This window comes from Pristiophorus japonicus, chromosome 14 (assembly GCF_044704955.1).
Source record: "Pristiophorus japonicus isolate sPriJap1 chromosome 14, sPriJap1.hap1, whole genome shotgun sequence".
Classification (NCBI taxonomy): Eukaryota; Metazoa; Chordata; class Chondrichthyes; family Pristiophoridae; genus Pristiophorus; species Pristiophorus japonicus.
In genome coordinates, this window is record NC_091990.1 from 135024770 (window position 1) to 135047395 (window position 22626).

The window sequence follows — 22626 nt, forward strand, 5'->3', positions numbered from 1 at the left end:
CAATTTGTAAGCCACTTCCTTGGCTTTAATACTATCCCTGATTTCCCTAGATAGCCACGGTTGAGCCACCTTCCCCTTTTTATTTTTACGCCAGACAGGAATGTACAATTGTTGTACTTCATCCATGCGGTCTCTAAATGTCTGCCATTGCCCATCCACAGTCAACCCCCTAAGTATCATTCGCCAATCTATCCTAGCCAATTCACGCCTCATACCTTCAAAGTTACCCTTCTTTAAGTTCTGGACCATGGTCTCTGAAATTACTGTTTCATTCTCCATCCTAATGCAGAATTCCACCATATTATGGTCACTCTTCCCCAAGGGGCCTCGCACAATGAGATTGCTAATTAATCCTCTCTCATTACACAACACCCAGTCTAAGATGGCCTCCCCCCTAGTTGGTTCCTCAACATATTGGTCTAGAAAACCATCCCTTATGCACTCCAGGAAATCCTCCTCCACCGTATTGCTTCCAGTTTGGCTAGCCCAATCTATGTGCATATTAAAGTCACCCATTATAACTGCTGCACCTTTATTGCATGCACCCCTAATTTCCTGTTTGATGCCCTCCCCAACATCCCTATTACTGTTTGGAGGTCTGTACACAACTCCTACTAACGTTTTTTGCCCTTTGGTGTTCTGCAGCTCTACCCATATAGATTCCACATCATCCAAGCTAATGTCTTTCCTAACTATTGCATTAATCTCCTCTTTAACCAGCAATGCTACCCCACCTCCTTTTCCTTTTATTCTATCCTTCCTGAATGTTGAATACCCCTGAATGTTGAGTTCCCAGCCCTGATCATCCTGGAGCCACGTCTCCGTCATCCCAACAATTAATATAGCAGTTTTTAAAGGAAAATATATTCATAAACTATTGCCAACTCTTGATGAGACACGAAAGGGTATGCTTGAACATATTGTCTTCATCCTATCTTCCAGGACTTTGAAGCCATGACACCAAACCTTTTGGCCAGGACTGTTGAGACGGTGGAAGGGGGTGGACTTGTTGTGATTCTGCTGAGAACTGTCAACTCCTTGAAACAGCTTTATACGATGACAATGGTATGTGTTGTGTATGGTAAACTGCAGTAACTGCCTGTACCCAACCGTTCTTTTCACTGGACAATTGGTATGCTAGCTTGTACTGATGTTGAAATGTCTCCATATAGCATCCATGTGGTAATTGGCTGATATATGGTGCTGATAATGTAATTGGTAATGATGATATTGATCATTTTAGTACACCATTGTATTTGTTTTGCTTTACATATTTGATCAGATTTTCTATCATAGTAGATAGAGTGCCTCATAATTTGTTTAGCTGTGTGTTTTGCTGTTTATTTGTTCTACTAGGTCATACAGGTCAGAAAGTTGCAAGTTTGTTTCCTAGTAGGCCCTAAGGAAGGATATACTGGCCTTGGAGGGGGTTGGCACAGATTCAGTAGAATGATACTGGGGCAAAAAGGGTTCAATTATGAGGGAAGGTTGCCCAAACTAGGCTTGCATTTCCTTGAATATAGAAGATTTAAGGGGTGATCTAATTGAAGTGTTTAAGATGATGAAAGGGGAGCTAGAGAGAAACTATTTCATCTGATGGGAGAGCCTAGAACAAGGGAGCATAACTTTAACATTAGAGCTAGGCCATTCAGGGGTGATGCCAGAGAAAGCACTTCACATACACACAGGATAGTGGGAATCCAGACCTCTTTCCCCCCCCCCCCCCCCCCAAAGGCTGATGAGGCTAGGTCAATTGAAAATTTCAAAAATTATATTGATATACTTTTGTTAGACAAGGGTATTAAGAGTTACGGAATGAAGGCAGATAAATGGAGTTATGATGCAGATCAGCCATGATCTGATTGAATGGCTCAAGGGGCTGAATGGCCTACTCATGTTCCTACGAGTTAGTTGAGATCAGCTGAGTGGCTTCCTGTGAAGTGTGGAGACCAAAAATTGCAGGCCTCCATGAGGGAAGGGAAATTGCATTACCATAAGTGAAAAACAAATCCTACATGATTTCAACTTATTCAGTGTAAATACAAGACATTGGAGCTGACATTACAGTATTGTATAATCATTGACCTAAATTCACAGTAAATGTATTCATGTAGTACATTAAGATAAATCAATTTTCACTTCTGCAAAAATCCTAGTTGTTAAATGCACAGTTGGGAAAGAAAAGGACAAGAAAGAATGTGCATTTCACGTCCTCAGGACATCCCAAAGCACTTCACAGCCAATGAAGTACTTTTTGAAGTGTGTAATGTAGGGACGCAAGGACACTTGGGATATGGAGAAAATCTGTGTAGGAATTGCGATTAAATAGATAGAGCTGTCATGGCTAATAAAAATGTTGGAGCACTTTCATTGGGTCTAAAGGCTCCTATGCATGAATCATTCTGCCAAATAGCCAGAATTTTGCACCTTTACACAAGAGGTGTGTTTTAAGGTCCCTGTGTGTTATTGAACTTGGAGGTATTTATGTTATGGCACTAATGTATGACATGTAACATGCTTTAGATTATTTGCAAATTACATATGGGGAATTTCCTCACTAGAAAATAAACATTCTGGGTGCTGTATTTGTAAATGCTCACGTCCTCCCTGTAAGTTAGATCTTACTCACCAAATGTGCTGAGGTAATTTCGTCTTAATGTTTCCTTTAGTTTGAAAGTGAACTAGTTTGGAATCAACCCTGCATGCAGTTTTGAGTCTGTAACAACTCTGTTCTTGAGTGATTGTTCATCTTGAGAACCTTTTTAAAAGGGCTAGATTTAATTTTAACCAAACCTCAGTAGGATCCTCTTGGTTTTTAAATTATTGGTTCTTTCTATGTGTTTCAAAATGTGTATTTTAAAGTAAATGGGATAGGAGAAACAGTCTGAATTTATTCAAATTTTTATTACAGGTGTTGATTTGCATTTATCTTGATTTTGATTTGTTATTTTTTGTTTTCCTTCTCCCTCCCCTACCCAAGGATGTCCATGCACGTTTCAGAACAGAATCACATCAGGATGTGATTGGGAGATTCAATGAAAGGTAGACATCTTTGATAAGACCCTATTAAACAATATTCATGTTGCGTTGAAATGGACTGTGCACCAAGTATATGTAGCTTTACAAGGGGAGACATGAACGTTTTGCAGGAATAGGAGAAATACTGGGAAAGAGGGAGATACCACCAGTTGAACATGTTTTATTTTATGAAGCTTTTGAAGGCAGAGAGAGGGGGGTTAACAAGGCAAATTGGATTGGGAGTAAATTCCAAAAAGAGCAAGGGCACAGTAACTGAAACATCAGCCTCTTGTGTTTGAGCAGAAAAAGAGGAACAAAGAGGGAATTGAAGTTCGAGGGATGGGTGATGGAATGCATGGCTGGAGAAGATTATTTGGGTAAGGTGGCTCAAGGCTACAAAGGTATTTGAGCTTGACGAGGGCAAGTGAATTGAACTCAGTTCAGGAATGGACTTGAGTCGCATAGATTTGGCTTAGTTGAAGTTTCGGGAGCAGCAGGGGGCCTTTGAATCCTTGTACTGATGAAGGTATGGATTAGTCTTTGGGAATGATGAAGTAGGGATGTAAATGCATAGTGTTCCACTGCTGTCCAAACCTGGGTCAGCAGCCAGTACCAGCCGCAAGCATCTACTTCTGAGTTTATTTATGAAATCGCCCCTTGCACACTCATAATATATACAATCGAAATGGCTTTCTACTATAAAATAGGTAATGATTTTGATATTTCTTGAAAGGTAAGAACTTAGGCCCTAAGTTTCCACATGATTTGCTCCTGATTTTTAGGAGCAACTGGTGTAGAACAGAGTATCTTAGAAATCTGAATTCTCGTCATTTAGTTTGCTCCAGTTCTAGTCAGTTAGAACAGTTTCACTTTGGAACAGAATTTTTTTTTCAAAAGGGGGCGTGTCCGGCCACTTACGCCTGTTTTCAAAGTTTCGTCAGTGAAAACTTACTAAAAACTAACTTAGAATGGAGTAAGTGAAGATTTTTGTACGCTCGAAAAAACCTTGTCTACACTTTAGAAAATCAGGCACAGGTTACAAATCAGGCTTAGGTAAGGGGGGGGGGGGTTTAAAGGGAAGTTTACAAACATTAAACACTTCAGTTTTACAAATAAAGAGCCATCATCAATAATAAATGATAAATACATCAATAAATCAACCAATAAATCAATCAAAAAAAATAATTACAAAAAAAAATCAATAAATAAAACATTTTCTACTTACCGAATGCTGCACCGGGAGCCCTCCAACAGCGTGCTGGGATGCCCCCCCCCCCCCCCCAGTGTGTCTCTATCTCTCTGTCTGCCTGTGTGTGTGTCTCATTCTCTGTCTGTCAGTGTCTGTGTTTCTGACAGCGAGGGGAGGGGGGTAGAGGGGGGGAGCAGAGGGAGGGATGGGGGAGAAGGGGGAGGGTGGGAGAAGGGGAGAAAGGAGATGGGGGAGGGGGAGGGGAAGGAGATGGGGGAGGGGGAGGGGAAGGAGATGGGGGAGGGGGAGGGGAAGGAGATGGGGAGGGGGAGGGGAAGGAGATGGGGAGGGGGAGGGGAAGGAGAGGGGGAGGGGAAGGAGATGGGGAGGGGGAGGGGAAGGAGATATGGGGGGGGGGGAAGGAGATATGGGGGGGGAAGGAGATATGGGGGGGGGAAGGAGATATGGGGGGGGGGGAAGGAGATATGGGGGGGGGGGAAGGAGATATGGGGGGGGGGGAAGGAGATATGGGGGGGGGGGAAGGAGATATGGGGGGGGGGGAAGGAGATATGGGGGGGGGGAAGGAGATATGGGGGGGGGGAAGGAGATATGGGGGGGGGAAGGAGATATGGGGGGGGGGAAGGAGATATGGGGGGGGGAAGGAGATATGGGGGGGGGGGGAAGGAGATATGGGGGGGGGGGGAAGGAGATATGGGGGGGGGGAAGGAGATGGGGGGGGTGGGAAGGAGATGGGGGGGTGGGGGAGGAGATTTGGGGGGGAAGGGGGAGGGAGGCTGAACGGGCCGGGCCCGAGACTTCGGGCAGGGCCCATCCCCAGCACCAGATTTCCAGGTAGGTGGCGTTGGGTCGGGTTGGGGGGGGATGGTGGGAGGGAGGGAGGGAGGGGAGGGTCGGGGGGAGGGAGGGAGGTAGGTCGAGTCCGGGGGCGGGGGGAAGCGGGAGTCGGGTCTGGTCGGGAAGTGGGAGGAGCCTTATTCATGCAGCCCCAGTGAGGCCATTCGGCCAGGGCTAGGGGATGCGTGCTTCGGCCCCCCCCACACAGTTTCGGGCGCCTGGAGTTACTGCACTTGCGCGGCCACTGTAGCGCACATGTGCATAGGTCCTGGCACTGTTTTCAGCGCAGGGACCTGGCTCCGCCCCCCTACAGCTCGTGCTGCGCTGCGCCGAGCCGAGGGCCAGAGGACTTGCAGGGAGGTGGAGAATACGGAGGGTTTTTTTAGGCGCGAAAAACGGGCGTCCAGGTCGGGACTGCGCCGTTCTAGGCGCGGCTCGAAACTTGGGCCCTTAATGTTGATATTTAGGGGAGGAGAAAATACTTGATCTCTGCCCCTCTCCATGCTAACTTCCCTTAGTAAGAACAACTGGATACAATACATTGTTTGCTCTGCAGAGCAATTAGTAAATAGGTGAACTTTTATGTTTTAACTTTTTTGCTACATTTGTGTGGCTACCATGGGAATGGATGTTACAAAAGCACAGAAATTTACGGCACAGAAGGCCATTTGGCCCATTGTGTCTGTGCTGTCCAAAAAAGACCTATCCAGCCTAATCCCACTTTCTAGCTCTTAATCCGTAGCCATAAGAACCTACATAAGAACATAAGAATTAGGAACAGGAGTAGGCCATCTAGCCCCTCGAGGCTGCTCCGCCATTCAACAAGATCATGGCTGATCTGGCCGTGGACTCAGCTCCACTTACCCGCCCGCTCCCCGTAACCCTTAATTCCCTTATTGGTTAAAAATCTATCTATCTGTGACTTGAATACATTCAATGAGCTAGCCTCAACTGCTTCCTTGGGCAGAGAATTCCACAGATTCACAACCCTCTGGGAGAAGAAATTCCTTCTCAACTCGGTTTTAAATTGGCTCCCCCGTATTTTGAGGCTGTGCCCCCTAGTTCTAGTCTCCCCAACCAGTGGAAACAACCTTTCTGCCTCTCTCTTGTCTATCGCTTTCATTATTTTACATGTTTCTATAAGATCACCCCTCATCCTTCTGAAATCCAATGAGTAACGACCCAGTCTACTCAATCTATCATCATAAGGTAACCCCCTCATCTCCGGAATCAGCCTAGTGAATCGTCTCTGTACCCCCTCCAAAGCAAGTATATCCTTCCTTAAGTAAGTGACCAAAACTGCACGCAGTACTCCAGGTGCGGCCTCACCAATACCCTATACAGTTGCAGCAGGACCTCCCTGCTTTTGTACTCCATCCGTCTCGCAATGAAGGCCTATAGGTAACGGCACTTCAAGTGCATTTTAAATATGATGAGTGTTTCTACCTCTACCACCCTTTCAGCCAGACCCCCACTACCCTCTGGGTGAAAAAAGTTCTCAACTCTTCCACCAATTAATTTAAATCTATGCCCCTGGTTGTTGACCTCACTGCTAAGGGCAATAGGTCCTTCCTATCCACTCTATCTAGGCTCGTCATAATTTTATATACTTCAATTCGGTCCCCCCCTCAGCCTCCTCTGTTCCAAAGAAAACAACCCCAGCCTATCCAATCTTTGCTTGTAGCTAAAATTTTCTCTGTACCCTTTCTAGCGCAATCACATCTTTCCAGTAATGTGGTGACGAGAACTGTACACAGTATTCTAGCTATGGCCTAACTAGTGTTTTATACAGTTCAAACATGCTCTTGTATTCTATACCTGGGCTAATAAAGGAAAGTGTCCAGTATGCCTTCTTAACCACCTGGTCTACCTGTCCGGGATCTGTGAACACGCACTCTAAGGTCCCTCTGTTCCTCTACCCTTCTCTGTATTCTACCATTTACTGTGTATTCTCTTGCCTTGTTAGTCCTCCGCAAATGCATTCACTCACACTTCTCCGGATTCCATTTGCCACTTTTCTGCCCACCTGACCAGTATGTTGATATTTTCCTGCAGTCTACCGCTTTCTTCCTCACTATCAACCACACGGCCAATTTTTGTATCACCTACAAACTTCGTAATCATGCCTACTAGAATGAAGTATTAAATCAATTACATATACCACAAAAAGCAAGGGACCTAGTACTGAGCCCTGCGGAACCCCACTGGAAACAGCCTTCCAGTCACAAAAACACCCATCAACCATTATCCTTAACTTCCTGCAACTGAGCCAATTTTGGATTCAATTTGCCACTTCCCTTGGATCCCATGGGCTTTTACTTTTCTGACCAGTCTGCCACGTGGAACCTTGTCAAAATCCTTGCTAAAATCCATGTAGACTACATCAAATGCGCTACCCTTATTGACCCTCCTTGTTAATGTCTCAAAAAAATTCAGTCAAGTGAGTCAGACATGACCTCTTAACAAATCCATACTGACTGTCCTTGATTAATCCGTGCCTTTCTAAATGACGATTAATACTTGGAATGTTTTCCAATAATTTGCCTGCCACCGAGGTTAGGTTGACTGACCTGTAATTACTCGGTTTATTCCTTTCTCCCTTTTTAAATAACGGTACCATGTTAGCAATCGTCCAGTCCTCCGGTACCACACCTGTAGCCAGAGAGGATTGGAAAACGATTGTCAGAGCCTCTGCCATCTCCTCCCCGGCTTGTATTAATAGTTTGGGATACATTTCATCCAGGCCTGCCGATGTATTACTTTTAAAGTCGCTAAACCCCTTAATATCGCTTCTCACTATGTTGAAATCATCTAATATTTCACACTCCTTGGGCTGGGCTTTGGGTTTTTTCGTCAAACTGTTTTTGCTGTGCTACCGTTTTTAGTCCAAACTTTCAGGTTTTACGTTTCGGTAAGGGGGGAGCGTTGCACGAGGATTCGCGGCGCAAAACCGTGCATTTCGCCAAATTTAGTCCGGGGCCGGGAGTGCTGCTAGAGAGGCCTTGGGAGGGGGAAAAATAAAAATTCCAAACAACATTCAAAAAACAATTACAAGACACTTAGCTATTGAATGGCTGAAAAATAAAATTAAAATAAAAACTTTAACTTACCTTTTTTGCAGGTTTGCATACTTTCCGCTGCTGGCAGGGCTGCACCAATAGGTTTGATCTGTCGGTATTCTGGGCATGGCGTACAGGTCGGGAGAGAGCCGAAAGTCCGACAGTAACGCAATCCGCGGTGTTGCACGTCGGCGCTCCACTTCCTGGCGGTACGTCCCATTACCGCCGCAACCAGCGAGCCGAGGATCCTGCCTGGGCTTTGTACCAGTTTTTCGCTGCGGAGGGTTAAATCGCGGCGAAAACCCGGTCGCAAGCTTCTCAAAAATCCGGCCCCTTAACTGTGCATCGTTCCTCTTGTTTGTGAAAACAGACTCAACGTATTCATTAAGAACCATACCGGAGTCTTCCGCCTCAACACAAAAGTTACCTTTTTGGTCTCCAATAGACTCATCTCTTACTGGAGATGGAACATTTTCCCATTTTTGGGACACAATGTCAGCATCAAGCGCACTCATGTCAGATTAGCGCAATTCAATGCAGCATCAGAATGAGTCCACTTCACATCCAATTGGTTGAAATGTAAATTGTTGAAATTTGTTAAATTTGAAAGATGTGCATTTGTATGGGTGGGGAGAAGAGGAGGCAGGTAACATTGACCCTCATTTACTGGTTTCTTAATCTAAATGTTTGTCTCTTGAGAACTGGTTTAGTATTAGCAGTCAATTTTGTTTATATTTATTCTATTTTACCAGATTCATACTTTCTATGGCATCCTGCAAGAATTGCATTGTGATAAATGATCAGCTGGACATCCTGCCGCTTTCTAGCCACATTCTCAACATCAAACCGCTTCCCCCTAAATCTACGGTAGGTTCTGGAGATCATAGCGTCATCAAAGTTAGATTTTTTTATTGGTTTTGTTATCCGCAGTACTTAAATATTATCCTATGGTTAATGAAATGAGTGGCAATGGCTTGTGAGCAGATGGCCTGGGGTTCCAGCATTACTGTAGACTTGACATGCATCACATCTGAGGGGGAAGGATGTTTATTACTTTTTATATATAATGTAAACCCTTATCCCCCTGTCCTCCATACTATACTCCTAGATCTGAGTAACTGAATATTGTTAGATGCCCCTCAACCCATGCTCCAGAACCCCTCCACTCCCAGATCCTGGAAACAATGTTCACTGTAAGTTGCGCTTTGTTCTGCACGGCCTGTTTCTTTCAATAAATGTAAAAGCTTCTGAGCGGCCTGCACGGGACCTTGCAGATTACTGCATGGCCGCGCAGCTATCTGCCGGTCCTGTGCAGCCCAGTACCAACTTTTCCATTATAAACTTTCCCGCATTCTTTGAATGAGCCATGCAGACTGTGCACCCAAATTTAAAATTAGGTGGAATATTGTTGCCTGGGACCCCCTTTTTAATGCTCACAAACTTCTAGATCACACTTCTAGTTCTCCCTGATCCCAGAACTATCCCAGTGCCCCCAAATCATGGGATTACTTTCCCTGTGATTCCAAGAACTGTCCCATTCCTGGAACCTCCCATCTCCAGCATTTCAAAACCCTGAGATTTCATCCCACATTTGCTGGACCCTACACCCCCTTCCTAGAAATCCCAAATGCTAATAAGTTGATTCCCCCTTCAAGATGCTCCTTAAAACCTACCTCTTTGACCAAGCTAATTTCTACTTGTGTGGCTCGGTGTCAAATTTTTATCTCATAATACTCCTGTGAAGCGCCTTGGGACGTTTCACTACGTTAAAGGCGCTATATAAATACAGATTGTTGTTGATACCATTTGGCATCAAACCCCTGTTCCTATAAAACCTGATTCCACAGGAAGAAGTGGTGCAGGGAAGTTTGTTTAGCAATTAAGTTATCAGTTGATTGTGTAAAATATTAACGAAACTTTTTTTTATCGGTAATCTTATACCTGTTAATGTATTTACTTAATCTTTAAGGAGGAAAGTCTAACGCCTCGGGAGGTTGAACTGAAGGAGCTTAAAGAATCTCTACATGACACGCAACCGGTAGGAGTCCTTGTTGATGGCTGCAAGACGCTCGATCAGGTAAGAAAGGGGACCTTGATAGACCTATACTGTAGAAGAGTATACTGTATAGAGGAGTATTTCTGTTAAATGTAAACTGGCTTTCCTCATTCTTATTTTATACATTTTTGAGGAATTCCTATTTTTGGAGACCTGATTTTATATTTAGTAGGAATGTTTCAAAATGACTTGGAGTGCAATATTTAGAATGGGTCGATTCTGATTAGCCTCCTCCCTCTTTTTCATATTATTGTGTTTTTCTGCTTGTGAAATATTGAAAATTGAATCAACCTACAGGTTTAGCTGAAAGCTACCATTATTATAAATACAACAGAAGTGACACAGAAAATTTACTGCACCATTGGATGGAGCTTGTACAACAATGCAGGAGATCTTTTACACCAGTGCAACATATACATTATTGTGTTAATAGATTCATCTTTTTTTTATTAAAAGGCACCAATCACAGACTATTGTAATTATTGGTACAGATTAATATAAAACTTGGCTTTCTTTCTCTGTTATAGCATTTGTCCGCTTCTTGTTGGACAATGATTTTTTTGTGTGTGGAAAGTACATCTAAGAAATTTTGCACCTGTTCTGTAGGCGGTGGTAATGACAGCGAAACTGTTAGAGTTCATTGTCATTACCTCTCTGAAACTGACTGCAACTTCAGGATTTAGCGCATGAGTAAATAAACACACAAATCCTGAAGTTGTGGTCAGTCATTCCCTGCTCTGCCACAGGTTGCGCTGTGGAACTCCCCAGTGCCAGCAATCGGTTGAAATCACACAAGGATGAAAACTTCCCTTTTATGATGGACTGTCACTGTTTTTAATAAAACCCTGTAACTTTAAACCTTGTTGAAAGAGTGTAACTGGGTTTTTAATTGCATATTGACTGCTGAACAACCGTTCTGGCCCTGAGAAACTATTTTATATTTGTGGAATATCACATTTTTCCATAACTATGATTAAGAATTACAATTTTTAAATTTTTTTTTAAAGTTGGTTTATATTTCAGCTTCTACTGTAATCATGTGTATGTCCCAATCTTTATTTCACTCTCTAAAATTTATAAAAATGGAATCTGTGCATTTTACTTCCTGGTTTGATGTCTGAAAATTCTTCAATGTGATTGACTGCTTAGCCAGCTTGATGACATCATTGTTGCTGGACGCTCAGGATTTGCTTGATTTGGCAATGATTCAAACAAAGATTAATGAAATTCATGGCACAGAGATTGCTAAGTCTTTGTGAGCAGCTTTCTTCGAGGTCAGAGGCGAGTGCCATCGCTTCGCCACTGACTGCAAATTCCAGGCCATAATTTTATTCCTGTACTTCTAACCATCCTCTGTTGGTCAAGAGGATGTGACAAGCTCTGCATCAAACTACTCTATGATGGTCATCTGTGCTGCTTTGTTTGACACATCCAGTATAGCTGTTTTTTTTCCCCCTTGTCCAATTGCCTTGTACTACTTCCAAGTAATTTTAAAGACATCATTACTCGAAATACCATGTGCTTTTTTAGCAGTAGTATAACCAGTTTCCAGGCAGCTATGGGAACTCTTAATGGGGCATCAGTCTTTGTACTGCCATATTAACTTTTGTCTGCAAGCAAACCAACGCAATGGTTGTCCTTATTAGGCTAAAGCAGTACTGAAGTTCATTGAAGCTATTTCGGAGAAGACTCTCAGAAGCACGGTTGCTTTAACTGCTGCCAGAGGCCGTGGTAAATCTGCTGCATTGGGACTAGCTATTGCAGGAGCAGTGGCATTTGGGTAAGTGTTTGATCTGCTACTTCGTTTTCCTGTGCTGTGACATTTTTCTGTAATTGTTTTTTTCCTCATAACCCCTCTGGTTCTTTTGCCAATTACCTTAAATCTGTGTCCTCTGGTTACTGACCCTTCTGCCACTGGAAACAATTTCTCCTTCGTTATTCTATCACAACTCTTCATACTTTTGAACACCTTTGTCAAACCTTCCCTTAACTTCTCTGCTCTAAGGAGAACAATCCCTTTTTCTCTAGTCTCTCCACCTAACTGAAGTCTTTTATCCCTGGTGGCATTTCTGGTAAATCTCCTGCATCCTCTCTAAGATCTTGACATCTTTTCTAAAGTGTGGTGCCCAAAATTGAACATAGTACTTCAGCTGTGGCTTAACTAGTATTTTATAGAAGTTTAGCATAACTTCCTTGCTTTTGTACTCAATGCCTCTATTTATAAAGGCAAGGATCTCAATTGCCTTTTTAGCAGTCTTCTCAACTTGTCTTCCACCTTCACATTCACCCCCAGATGTCTCTCTTCCTGCACCCCCTTTAAAATTGTGCCATTTAGTTTATATTGCCTCTCCTCATTCTTCCTACCAAAATGCATCACTTCACATATCTGTGTGAACTTTCATCTGCCATGTGTCTGCTGATTTTACCAGTTTGGGCTCCTGAAGTCTGTTACTATCCTCCTCACGGTTTACTGCATTTCCAAGTCTTGTGTCATCTGCAAACTCTGAAACTATGTCCTGTATACCTAGGTCCAGGACATTAACATATATCAAAAAGTGGTCCCAATACCGACCCCTGGAGGAAATCACTGCACACTTCCCTCCAATCAGAAAAACAACTGTTTACCACTGCTTTCTATCCCTTAGCCAATTTCATATCCACCATGCCGCTTTAATCCCATGGGCTTCAATTTTGCTAACAAGTCTACCATGTGGTACTTTATCAGATGCATTTTTAAAGACAACCATATTTGTAATGTACATTTTTATTGACAACAGGGAATGCTGCATTTCTCTTTCATGCACTAAATTTGTGGAATTGCAGCCAGTTGGTGTTGCCGTTATGCAGAAAGATTTGTCTCCGAACCAAAATCAGCATTTTACTGAAGCCAAATTCTGTAGAAAATCTTAATGCAATTATATTCCACAGCAAAGACAGTGATCTATTTTCTAAAAAGAATTATACAAAGAAAAAACATTAATGGCCGTTGGTGATCTGATAATGCAGCTTTGAGACGTAACTGGTATTTTGTCTCAAACATATTGAAGCTGACAATATATAGTTTTATAATGGGGGGGCAGGTTATGAAAGCAGAATATGATAGCAATATTAAACTCGGACATAATTGTCTTGATACCCACACAGTCGTAGGCATGATAATGTCAGAACTCATGGAAATCTTTTGTCAGGAGATAACATTTATTTGCACTACTATGTTTTTGTCCTCAAAACCGTAAACCTCATTCCATATCTAGAATGAACCTTTGGCAATTATTATTTTTACTGACTTTCCAACTATCCATGTATGTTCTTGTACCATAATGTTGATGAATTCTGGCGACCATTGAAATATTGGGGTTTGAATATGGAGATCACCATTTGCAAAATATATAAAATCCATTTGTTGTGCTCTTAATTACTCAGTCTTTTAAAAAAAAAAAAAGTGTTGTGCCGTTCTGATATTTAAATGCAAAGATACCTTCAAAGTTAGTTATTTTTACTTTATTACCCGATGATACTGGATTCAGGGCTTTTAAGTTAATTTATGTCAAAGATCTATTGAAAATGATTATGGCTCATGAGTGTATTTGCTTTGTTTTTAGATATTCCAATATCTTTGTTACCTCACCAAGTCCAGACAACTTACACACACTATTTGAATTTGTTTTTAAGGGCTTTGATGCACTCCAATATCAGGTAAGCGACTGAGCCCACCTGAGTTGTGATGAACCATGTTTTTCATTATATAGACAAGAATATTCACGTAGGATATGAGACTTGTTTATGTATCATTGAATGATTTTTTTTTAAGTGGCAAGTATCCAGTAATATATTTTGCAGGATATGCGCAGTTGATTGGTTAATCGTCATCATCATAGGCGGTCCCTCGAACGACGATGACTTGCTTCCACATGAGCTCACAGGTGTTTCAACGAAGGACCCGATATTCCAATCCTGAACTCCAATTGAAGGAGGGGGGAGATGCCTGTATGTGGATTTTTTTAACGTGTTGTGACGGTTGCACATCAGCCACCACACGGACTTGCCAGAGCTAGGCCTTTATCCAGTGGCAAGGGTTAAGCAGGACAACTGGAGACCTGCTCTGCCGCATGGACCTGATGCGCACACACACCACAGTGTGGGCTGGCCCGTGCTACCCCTGGGCCCTCTGATCTTCTGGGCCCCGTACCCTCATTTGCCGCACCTCTGCCCCGATCGCTCGCCCCGATCACATTTGCTGCACCTGAGAGTGTGTTAACATGGGTTTGCTTTGATTCTGGAGGCTGTATTTACACAGTGGTCAGTGACCCACAGTTCTGGCCCACAGTCCATTGGCTAATGCAGTTGCAATGACTGCCCAACTTTGTACCAAAGTTTTATTGCTTTAAAAAAAATCAGCCTTTCATTTAGTCTCCATGAGGACTTAAGTCAGTGCGTTTTTTCCTTTCAGGAACATTTGGACTATGAAATCATTCAGTCCTTAAATCCAGAGTTCAACAAAGCTGTGGTTCGAGTTAATATCTATAAGGAGCACAGGCAGACCATCCAGGTAAAAGTGCTTTGCTGATTTCACTGGTTCTTGTGCTGTAAAAATAACTGCAACAATGCGCACTAATGCAGTTTTCTTTGCTAAAAGTGATGTGCATTGCAAAATCATGTAATCACAGGATTTCTATTCTCCCACGCCAGTACATCCACCCTGCTGATGCAGTTAAACTGGGTCAGGCTGAGCTGGTGGTAATTGACGAGGCAGCTGCTATCCCACTCCCATTGGTGAAGAAACTGCTGGGACCCTACCTCGTCTTTATGGCCTCCACTATAAATGGGTATGTGATTGGATCATAGTCTGAAGCTACATTATAGAATAGGAATATTGTGTAAAATATTTTATGCAAGTCAACTTCCAGGTAGACCTCCAACTACAAATTCAAGTTAACCCTAATGGGAGCGGATTTTGCTGCAACTATTTCTGCGCATCGGTTTGACTTGAGTGTACAGCGGACAATTATTTTAGACCTGGTACCCTGCAGTTGGTTAATACTTAGCAGATATATATGCAGTTGTTGCAACTGTTTGAACACGGGTCAGTAATGGCCAATAACATTAATGTGCCTGAAATTGCAGTGGGAGACTTCCCACGAGCAGATGCCCCTGACCGGCAAAAAAATCTACGCGCTGACCTGATGGTCCCAGAGGTTCGTACACTTGCGGCCTTGGGTCTCTTTGGGTATCTGCAGGTAGAGGCCCATGTATCTCAGGCACATGCGGTTCGCAAGTACTCCTGGGATCACGTAGGCCGGCCCAACCAATGAAAGAAGGGGAACCCCATTCATACTTATAGGGATTCCGTATGTATGGAATCCCCATGAGTATGAATGGGAATACCCCTAAAAATATAAGTACACTGTCCTTTAAAAGTCTTATGCCGGTAAAAGCAAACCTTACACCTGCTTTTACCAGGCGTAAGAATTTCACGGGCATTCGCTGGGCAGAAGTTGGGCAAATGGCCCAACTCTCCACCCGCTGAAGCTCTCTTCCTGGGAATGCAGTGATCTATCAAGACAATTCTTGACCGATCACAAGTTCTGGGTTTTCACAGATGCGCTTCGCATGCCTAAACCTGGAACTTGCGTGGCCCCTACGGGTGTGTGCGCACCTCATACGCACCCATAGGGGCCGCAAATTATGGCCAAATGTGGAACAACTGTTGTTTAGATTTTACATTTGCACCCAAATTTAACACTGACTGTTGAGTCTTTTTTTAAATGCTAGCTGATTTGTCATAGTGTTGCTCATGGAGAGAATATACTACTGGTGTAATGCTGGGTGCTATGCTGTATAATCCACATTATCAGGGTACTCATGGTAACTAAGAGAAATTGCAATTGTTTTTTTTACTGGTCTTTTGGCAATCCATTTTTCCATCGCAATGTCTAACTTGGACTATTCGTTCCTTCACCTTTGTGCGTAATTATTGTTTCACCTCACCACCACTTCTCTTGACCCCTCCACCATTTCTAAATTGTCAGACTGCTTGTCCGACGTACAGTTCTGGATAAGCAAAAATTTTCACCAATTAAATATTGGGAAGACCGAAGCCATTGTCTTTGGTCTACGCCACAAACTCCGTTCCCTAGCCACTGACTCCATTCCTTTCCCTAACATTTGTCTGAGGCTGATCCACACCGTTTGCAATCTTGGTCTCATATTTTACCCTGAAATGAGCTTCTGACCACACATCTGCCACGTAACTAAGACCGACTATTTCTGCCACTGTAACATCGCCCATCTCCGCCCTTGCCTCAACTAATCCGCTGCTGAAACCCTCATCCATGCTTTTGTTACCTCTAGGCTTGACTATTCCAACCCACTCCTGGCTAGCCTCCCACATTCTACCCTACGTAAACTTGAGGTCATCCAAAACTCTGCTGCCCGTGTCCTAACTCGCACCAAATCCCATTCACCTATCACCCTTGTGCTCGCTGACCCACGTTGGCACCTGGTTACGCAATGCCTCGAGTTCAAAATTCTCATCCTTGTTTTTAAATCCCTCCATGGCCTTGCCCCTCCCTATCTCTGTCATCTCCTCCAGCCTCACAACCCACCGAGATATCTGCGCTCCTCTGATTCTGCCCTTATGAGCATCTCTGAATATAATCGCTCAACTATTGGTGGCCGTGCCTTCTGTTGCCTCGGCCCCAAGCTCTGGAATTCCCTGCTTAGACCTCTCCTACTTTCTTTTCTCCTTTAAGATGCTTCTTAAAACCTACCTCTTTGACCAAGCTTTTGGTCATCTGCCTTAATTTCTCCTATGTGGCTTGGTGTCCTGAAGCACCGTGGGATGTTTTACTACGTTAAAGGCGCTATATAAATACAAGTTATTGTTTCTGCACTTTTTGAAAGTGCAGGATATACAGCAATATATTGGGGGAATCTCAAACAGATTAGCAGGAGGTACCTGATGTTTGGGAATGTGAGGTAGTGGGATCTGACAAGATATGGGGGGGGCCTGGATTTTGGTAGTATCAGGGATAATGGGGTGATGCTGCAGATTGGCTGATCAGGGATGGTATTTCTTGAGGTTTGGCAGACTGTAGTAGACAAGCATAAGGAATAGTCTTAAGAGTTTATCAACACTCTGTGATGGTGAAGTTTGGCAGTAAATTACAAAGTCCTGGTTAAGATTGCGCTTTTAATATTAAATAAAATTTCTGGAATTTTGAAATCTGTAGCAAGATTGAGACACTTTTAATAGACCCTTGGTGTGTTATTGCAGTATCTTTAACCCTGGGTTTGGAATCTATCTGTTTTCAGGTATGAAGGGACAGGTCGTTCACTCTCTTTAAAACTGATACAACAGCTACGACAGCAGAATCATCAGAACCAGGTCAACATGACTGCAGAGAATAAAACCATGTTCACTGCCAGGCTCAGCACGGGTATTGATACCGCTTTTTTTCGTTCTGTAGCTGTTCACTCTCTGGTCTTCTGTCTAGTAACTTTTTTCATGAGTAAGAAAATTCTAATCTTTAGGTTATTTCAGTTCCTTGCATAAAGTGTCTAGTTTGTCATTTTTCTAATTTTGTTAAATATTCAGTATTTAAATTGTTTGGGCATTTTTATTTGAGATGGTAAAGGGCACACAATCTCAATTTTCTTGCTTATTGTCAGACCTGCTGGATCATCTTTGCCAAGATAATGTATGGACTGTGATTTCAGACTTCAGCAGATTCCCTTCTGGGGCATCTCTTGGGATACACTTGATCAGGTGGCAATCTCTCCATATACCAGTTTATTTCCCCTTCCTGCTCCCTTTTGTTTCTGACCTCCAGAAAAAAAAAACACCCTGTTGTGGCATTATGCATTGGTGTTCTTGTGTTATCCCTAGTATTGGAATATTTTTGGAAGAAAAGTGTTGGTGAGGGAATTTCGTAATCCCTTCTTTTTTGATTGCATCTAATACTGGTCTGCAGTTGGGAATTAATGTTTAGTTTATGTAGTGACAGGCAAAAATTAAAATTTGTCCCTTTTTCATTCTGCTAAATTCCAAGACATATCTGTAAGAGGTCATGGTTCTATCTTGTCATGATGTACAAAGACCATAATTTCATTGTCTGTGTTTATCATAAAGTATGATAATGATGGCGTCATAACTATTGGTGAAGAACGTTGTGTAGAGGCTTTTACCATAGGATTTATTCAAATAATACTGGATTAAGTACATTTTGAAATATCTTAGCAATTGTATTACTTGGAGAAAAACAGAATTATTTTAAAATATTTGCAGAAAAGCTGTTTATTCTCCCACAGTGTCAACTTTTGAGTTTCTTTGAACATTCTTATGACAAGCTAAATACTCCAGAGTGACGAGGCATTTGCCATACAATTGCAGATTTTTAGCAGGCATTCACTCTCTACTGTGATTCATTCATCTTTATAACTTGTGTATTTACTAAATGTCATTTGTATGTCTATTTGGTAGTAAAACAGTTTTTATTTTCCATGTTTAGTTCTCCATAAGGCCTCTTGCCTACATATGGCCTTTTCTATTGCTATGGCATATTCGTACACTGCAGCATAATCCACAGCCACTGTTGGCGTAGTATTGAGATTGTCGGGTGCATTTGTAGTGGGGCCAGATAGACACTCATCAGCAGCTCTTTTGAGAGCAAACTCACATGATGGTTGGGTGGTAGATTGAAGTGCAGACAGTCCTGAAACTAGAATTGCTGGATAGCTTGAATTTTTTTTAAGGTGCTAAAGCGAATATGGTACACGCAACATCATTTTTTGTGGGATGAGGTATTAATGTATTAACTAATCCATTATTATTTATTGGCAGTGCGGTCCCTGCATGAGGTTTCTTTACATGAGGCAATTCGATATGCACCTGGAGACCCAGTGGAGAAGTGGCTGAATGATCTGCTGTGCTTGGACTGTCTGAACATTCCTCGAGTCATCTCCGGCTGCCCACTTCCAGAGACGTGTGATCTGTATCCACCAGCTAATCTTACTTTATCTTAAATATATTTTCATAGCAAAAGTGCTGAGGCACCCTGTGAGTTAGAACTTCAAGACAAACCAGAATGATAATCGCCAGGCTTCAAATGTTATTAAGTTGCCCCGTAATCTATTTAAATGTGTCTACTTCTCCTGGATTTGAGTTCCAGTTACCGAGTGTGTTGTTTCTGTTGAGAGCTTCTTGGCATCTGAGAAATAATACTTGCCATTCTAAAATTTTAATTTAGAAAAGACATGGATATTCTGGGTGTACACATGAAAATTGTTTGTGTACAGTATGGCCTAAAATAAATATCCCAGCCCTGGACTACTTTGGATCTAGTGCTGAAATGCTACTGCACTCTATACTAATTGCTTAATCTACAAGGGATTTTTACAAAAGTGTTACAGTCTTGTAACATGCTGTATTCCTGCGCACTACCTACATTCTGTCAGCAATTCCTCTTGTGCAAGAGATTGTGGGAAAGGCTTTAACCAGTACATCATTAAACAGAAAAGCTCAAAGCTGAAATTTCTGTCTTAAAACTAGGCATATTGTATGTGGTGTTGTCTTGGCCCAAGTGGGTGCACACCTTGGAGCGATACGGGCTACATACAAAGATAAATCAATGTTCCTGTTAATTTGCATATATCTTAAAAACTACAGTTAGTAGCATGTCTTGATGTTCTGATTTAGGATATATTCCCCAGTGAGGGGACAGTGCTAAGAACTGTCCTTTTCAATCCTTCAGGTGCATTAAATTCAGACAGGATAAACCAGCAAATATTATAAATGCAGATAAAATTGGTAGGCTTTGTGGGTTGGAATGCCAAGGCTTTTTGGCTTTATGTGCTTTATGTACCACCGTCGTAGTTTGGACACCCAGTAGTAGATCCTTGGGTGGTCACTAGGACAGGTTTTACTGTTCATAAAACTGAACTTTTGATAATGATCACAGAGTTTCTTACCTTAACTGCGACCATAGCTACTATGTGAACAGGGACACACTATTCTGTTACCACAAAGCATCTGAGGCCTTCCTGCAGAGATTGATGTCTTTGTATGTGGCATCCCATTACAAGGTGAGGCTCTGAGTTGCAACCTCATGTCCTAACTCTCATCATGACAAACTTTAATAATGCTCTTCTTTGCTTGGAAGAACTAAATTTTAAAATGCATTTGCAGAAGCTGTTCACCTATTGTAGCTTATTTTCAGTTTGTTTCTTATTATTTGTAATTGAACACAAGAAGTAGGAGCAGGAGTAGTCCATACAGCCCCTCGGGCCTGTTCTGCCATTCACTAACATCATGGCTGATCTACCTCAACTCCACTTTCCCACCTGATCCCCACATCCCTTGATTCCCTTAGAGACCAAGGGCCCAACTTTCCTCCCTCTAAGAACGGCACACCTCCATAAGGTGCGCGACTTTCTGGAATAAAAAGGGCGCCGAAAATGTAGCTTGTGAGTCTGCGAGCTCCTCAGGACGTCTTTGTGCTCGGCGTGGCGCAACACAAGGGGTTGGGGGCGGAGCCAGGTCCTGGCACTGAAAACAGTCCCGGGACCTCTGCACATGCGCACTAGAGTGTGTGCGCATGTGCAGTAGCTCCTCGCCCCCGTGGCTGCGTGGGAGAGGCCGAAGCACGCCGGCCCTTGCCCTGGCTGAATGGGCTCACCGGGCGAAAATTGGGACTTTGGCCTCCCTCCCTTCCCATTCAGATCCTGCTCCCCTCCCTCCCTCCCATTCAGATCCTGCTCCCCTCCCTCCCTCCTGTTCAGCTCCCGCTCCCACCCACTCCCCCCGTTCAGCCGTTCCCCCTCCTGCCCCCCTCCTCTCCTCCCCCTCCCCCCCCCCCCCCCCCCTCCCTCTAGGTCGCCCAGCATCTTGCTGGGGGCGGGCCCTGCCCAAAGTCTTCGCCGACCGCCAGGTATCTGCGTCGCTAGCGGGGCACGTTCAGCCTCTTTCCACCCCCCCCCCCCCCAAACACCCACCTCTCCCCCCTCCCCCTACCTCTCCCTTCCCCTCCCCCCCACCTCTCCCTTCTCCCCCCCTCCCCCAACCTCTCCCTTCTCCCCCCCTCCCCCCAACCTCTCCCTTCTCCCCCCTCCCCCAACCTTTCCCCCACCTCCTTCCCCAACCTCTCCCTTCTCCCCCCAACCTCTCCCTTCTCCCCCAACCTCTCCCTTCTCCCCCCAACCTCTCCCTTCTCCCCCCAACCTCTCCCTTCTCCCCCCAACCTCTCCCTTCTCCCCCCAACCTCTCCCTTCTCCCCCCAACCTCTCCCTTCTCCCCCCAACCTCTCCCTTCTCCCCCCAACCTCTCCCTTCTCCCCCCAACCTCTCCCTTCTCCCCCCAACCTCTCCCTTCTCCCCCCAACCTCTCCCTTCTCCCCCCAACCTCTCCCTTCTCCCCCCAACCTCTCCCTTCTCCCCCCAACCTCTCCCTTCTCCCCCCAACCTCTCCCTTCTCCCCCCAACCTCTCCCTTCTCCCCCCCCCCCCAACCTCTCCCTTCTCCCCCCCCCCCAACCTCTCCCTTCTCCCCCCCCCCCCAACCTCTCCCTTCTCCCCCCCCCCCCAACCTCTCCCTTCTCCCCCCCCCCCAACCTCTCCCTTCTCCCCCCCCCAACCTCTCCCTTCTCCCCCCCCCAACCTCTCCCTTCTCCCCCCCCCAACCTCTCCCTTCTCCCCCCCCCCCAACCTCTCCCTTCCCCCCCCCCCAACCTCTCCCTTCTCCCCCCCCCCCAACCTCTCCCTTCTCCCCCCCCAACCTCTCCCTTCTCCCCCCCCCCCCCAACCTCTCCCTTCTCCCCCCCCCCATCTCTTCCCCCCCAACCTCTCCCTTTCTCCCCCCCCCCCCCAACCTCTCCCTTCTCTCCCCCCCCCCCAACCTCTCCCTTCTCTCCCCCCCCCCAACCTCTCCCTTCTCTCCCCCCCCCCCAACCTCTCCCTTCTCTCCCCCCCCCCAACCTCTCCCTTTCCCCCCCCCCCCCTCTCCTCGCTGTCAGAAGCACAAAGACACTGACAGAGGCAGAGAGAGACACTGGGGTGGGGACCCCGTCCCAGCACGTTGTTGGAGGGCTCCCAGTGCTGCAGTAGGTGAGTAGAAACTTAATTTTTTATTTATTGATTTTTTTATTTATTTTTTTATTTTTTAGTTCTTTTTGATTGATTTATTGATTTATTTATCATTTTTTATTGGTGATGGCTCCATTTGTAAAAGTGAAGTGTTTAATGTTTGTAACCCCCCCCCCCCCCCCCCCCAATCTCTCGTTTCCTACGCCTGATTTATGTGTAGGCAAGGTTTTTCTGAGTGTACAAAAATCTACAATTACTCCATTCTAAGTTAGTTTGAAATAAGTTTTCGCTGCCTAAACTTGCAAAACCGGCATAAGTGGCTGGACACGCCCCCTTTCGAAAAAAAAATCTGTTCTAAAATGAAACTATTCT

At 44.2% G+C, this 22626-nt stretch overlaps 1 protein-coding gene across 3 annotated transcripts in view; it reads left to right on the forward strand.

The window, feature by feature from the left end:
• nat10 (N-acetyltransferase 10) overlaps positions 1-22626 on the forward strand; it is a 92256-nt gene that overhangs the window by 34525 nt on the left and 35105 nt on the right. For all 3 annotated transcript variants that reach the window (XM_070899650.1, XM_070899649.1, XM_070899651.1), the window contains exons 5-15: positions 943-1065; positions 2981-3042; positions 8874-8988; positions 10091-10198; positions 11824-11957; positions 13780-13873; positions 14628-14726; positions 14867-15003; positions 17492-17616; positions 19020-19170; positions 20164-20260. In XM_070899650.1, coding sequence (XP_070755751.1) covers positions 943-1065; positions 2981-3042; positions 8874-8988; positions 10091-10198; positions 11824-11957; positions 13780-13873; positions 14628-14726; positions 14867-15003; positions 17492-17616; positions 19020-19170; positions 20164-20260 — 1245 coding nt within the window. The remainder of the gene's footprint in view (positions 1-942; positions 1066-2980; positions 3043-8873; positions 8989-10090; positions 10199-11823; positions 11958-13779; positions 13874-14627; positions 14727-14866; positions 15004-17491; positions 17617-19019; positions 19171-20163; positions 20261-22626) is intronic.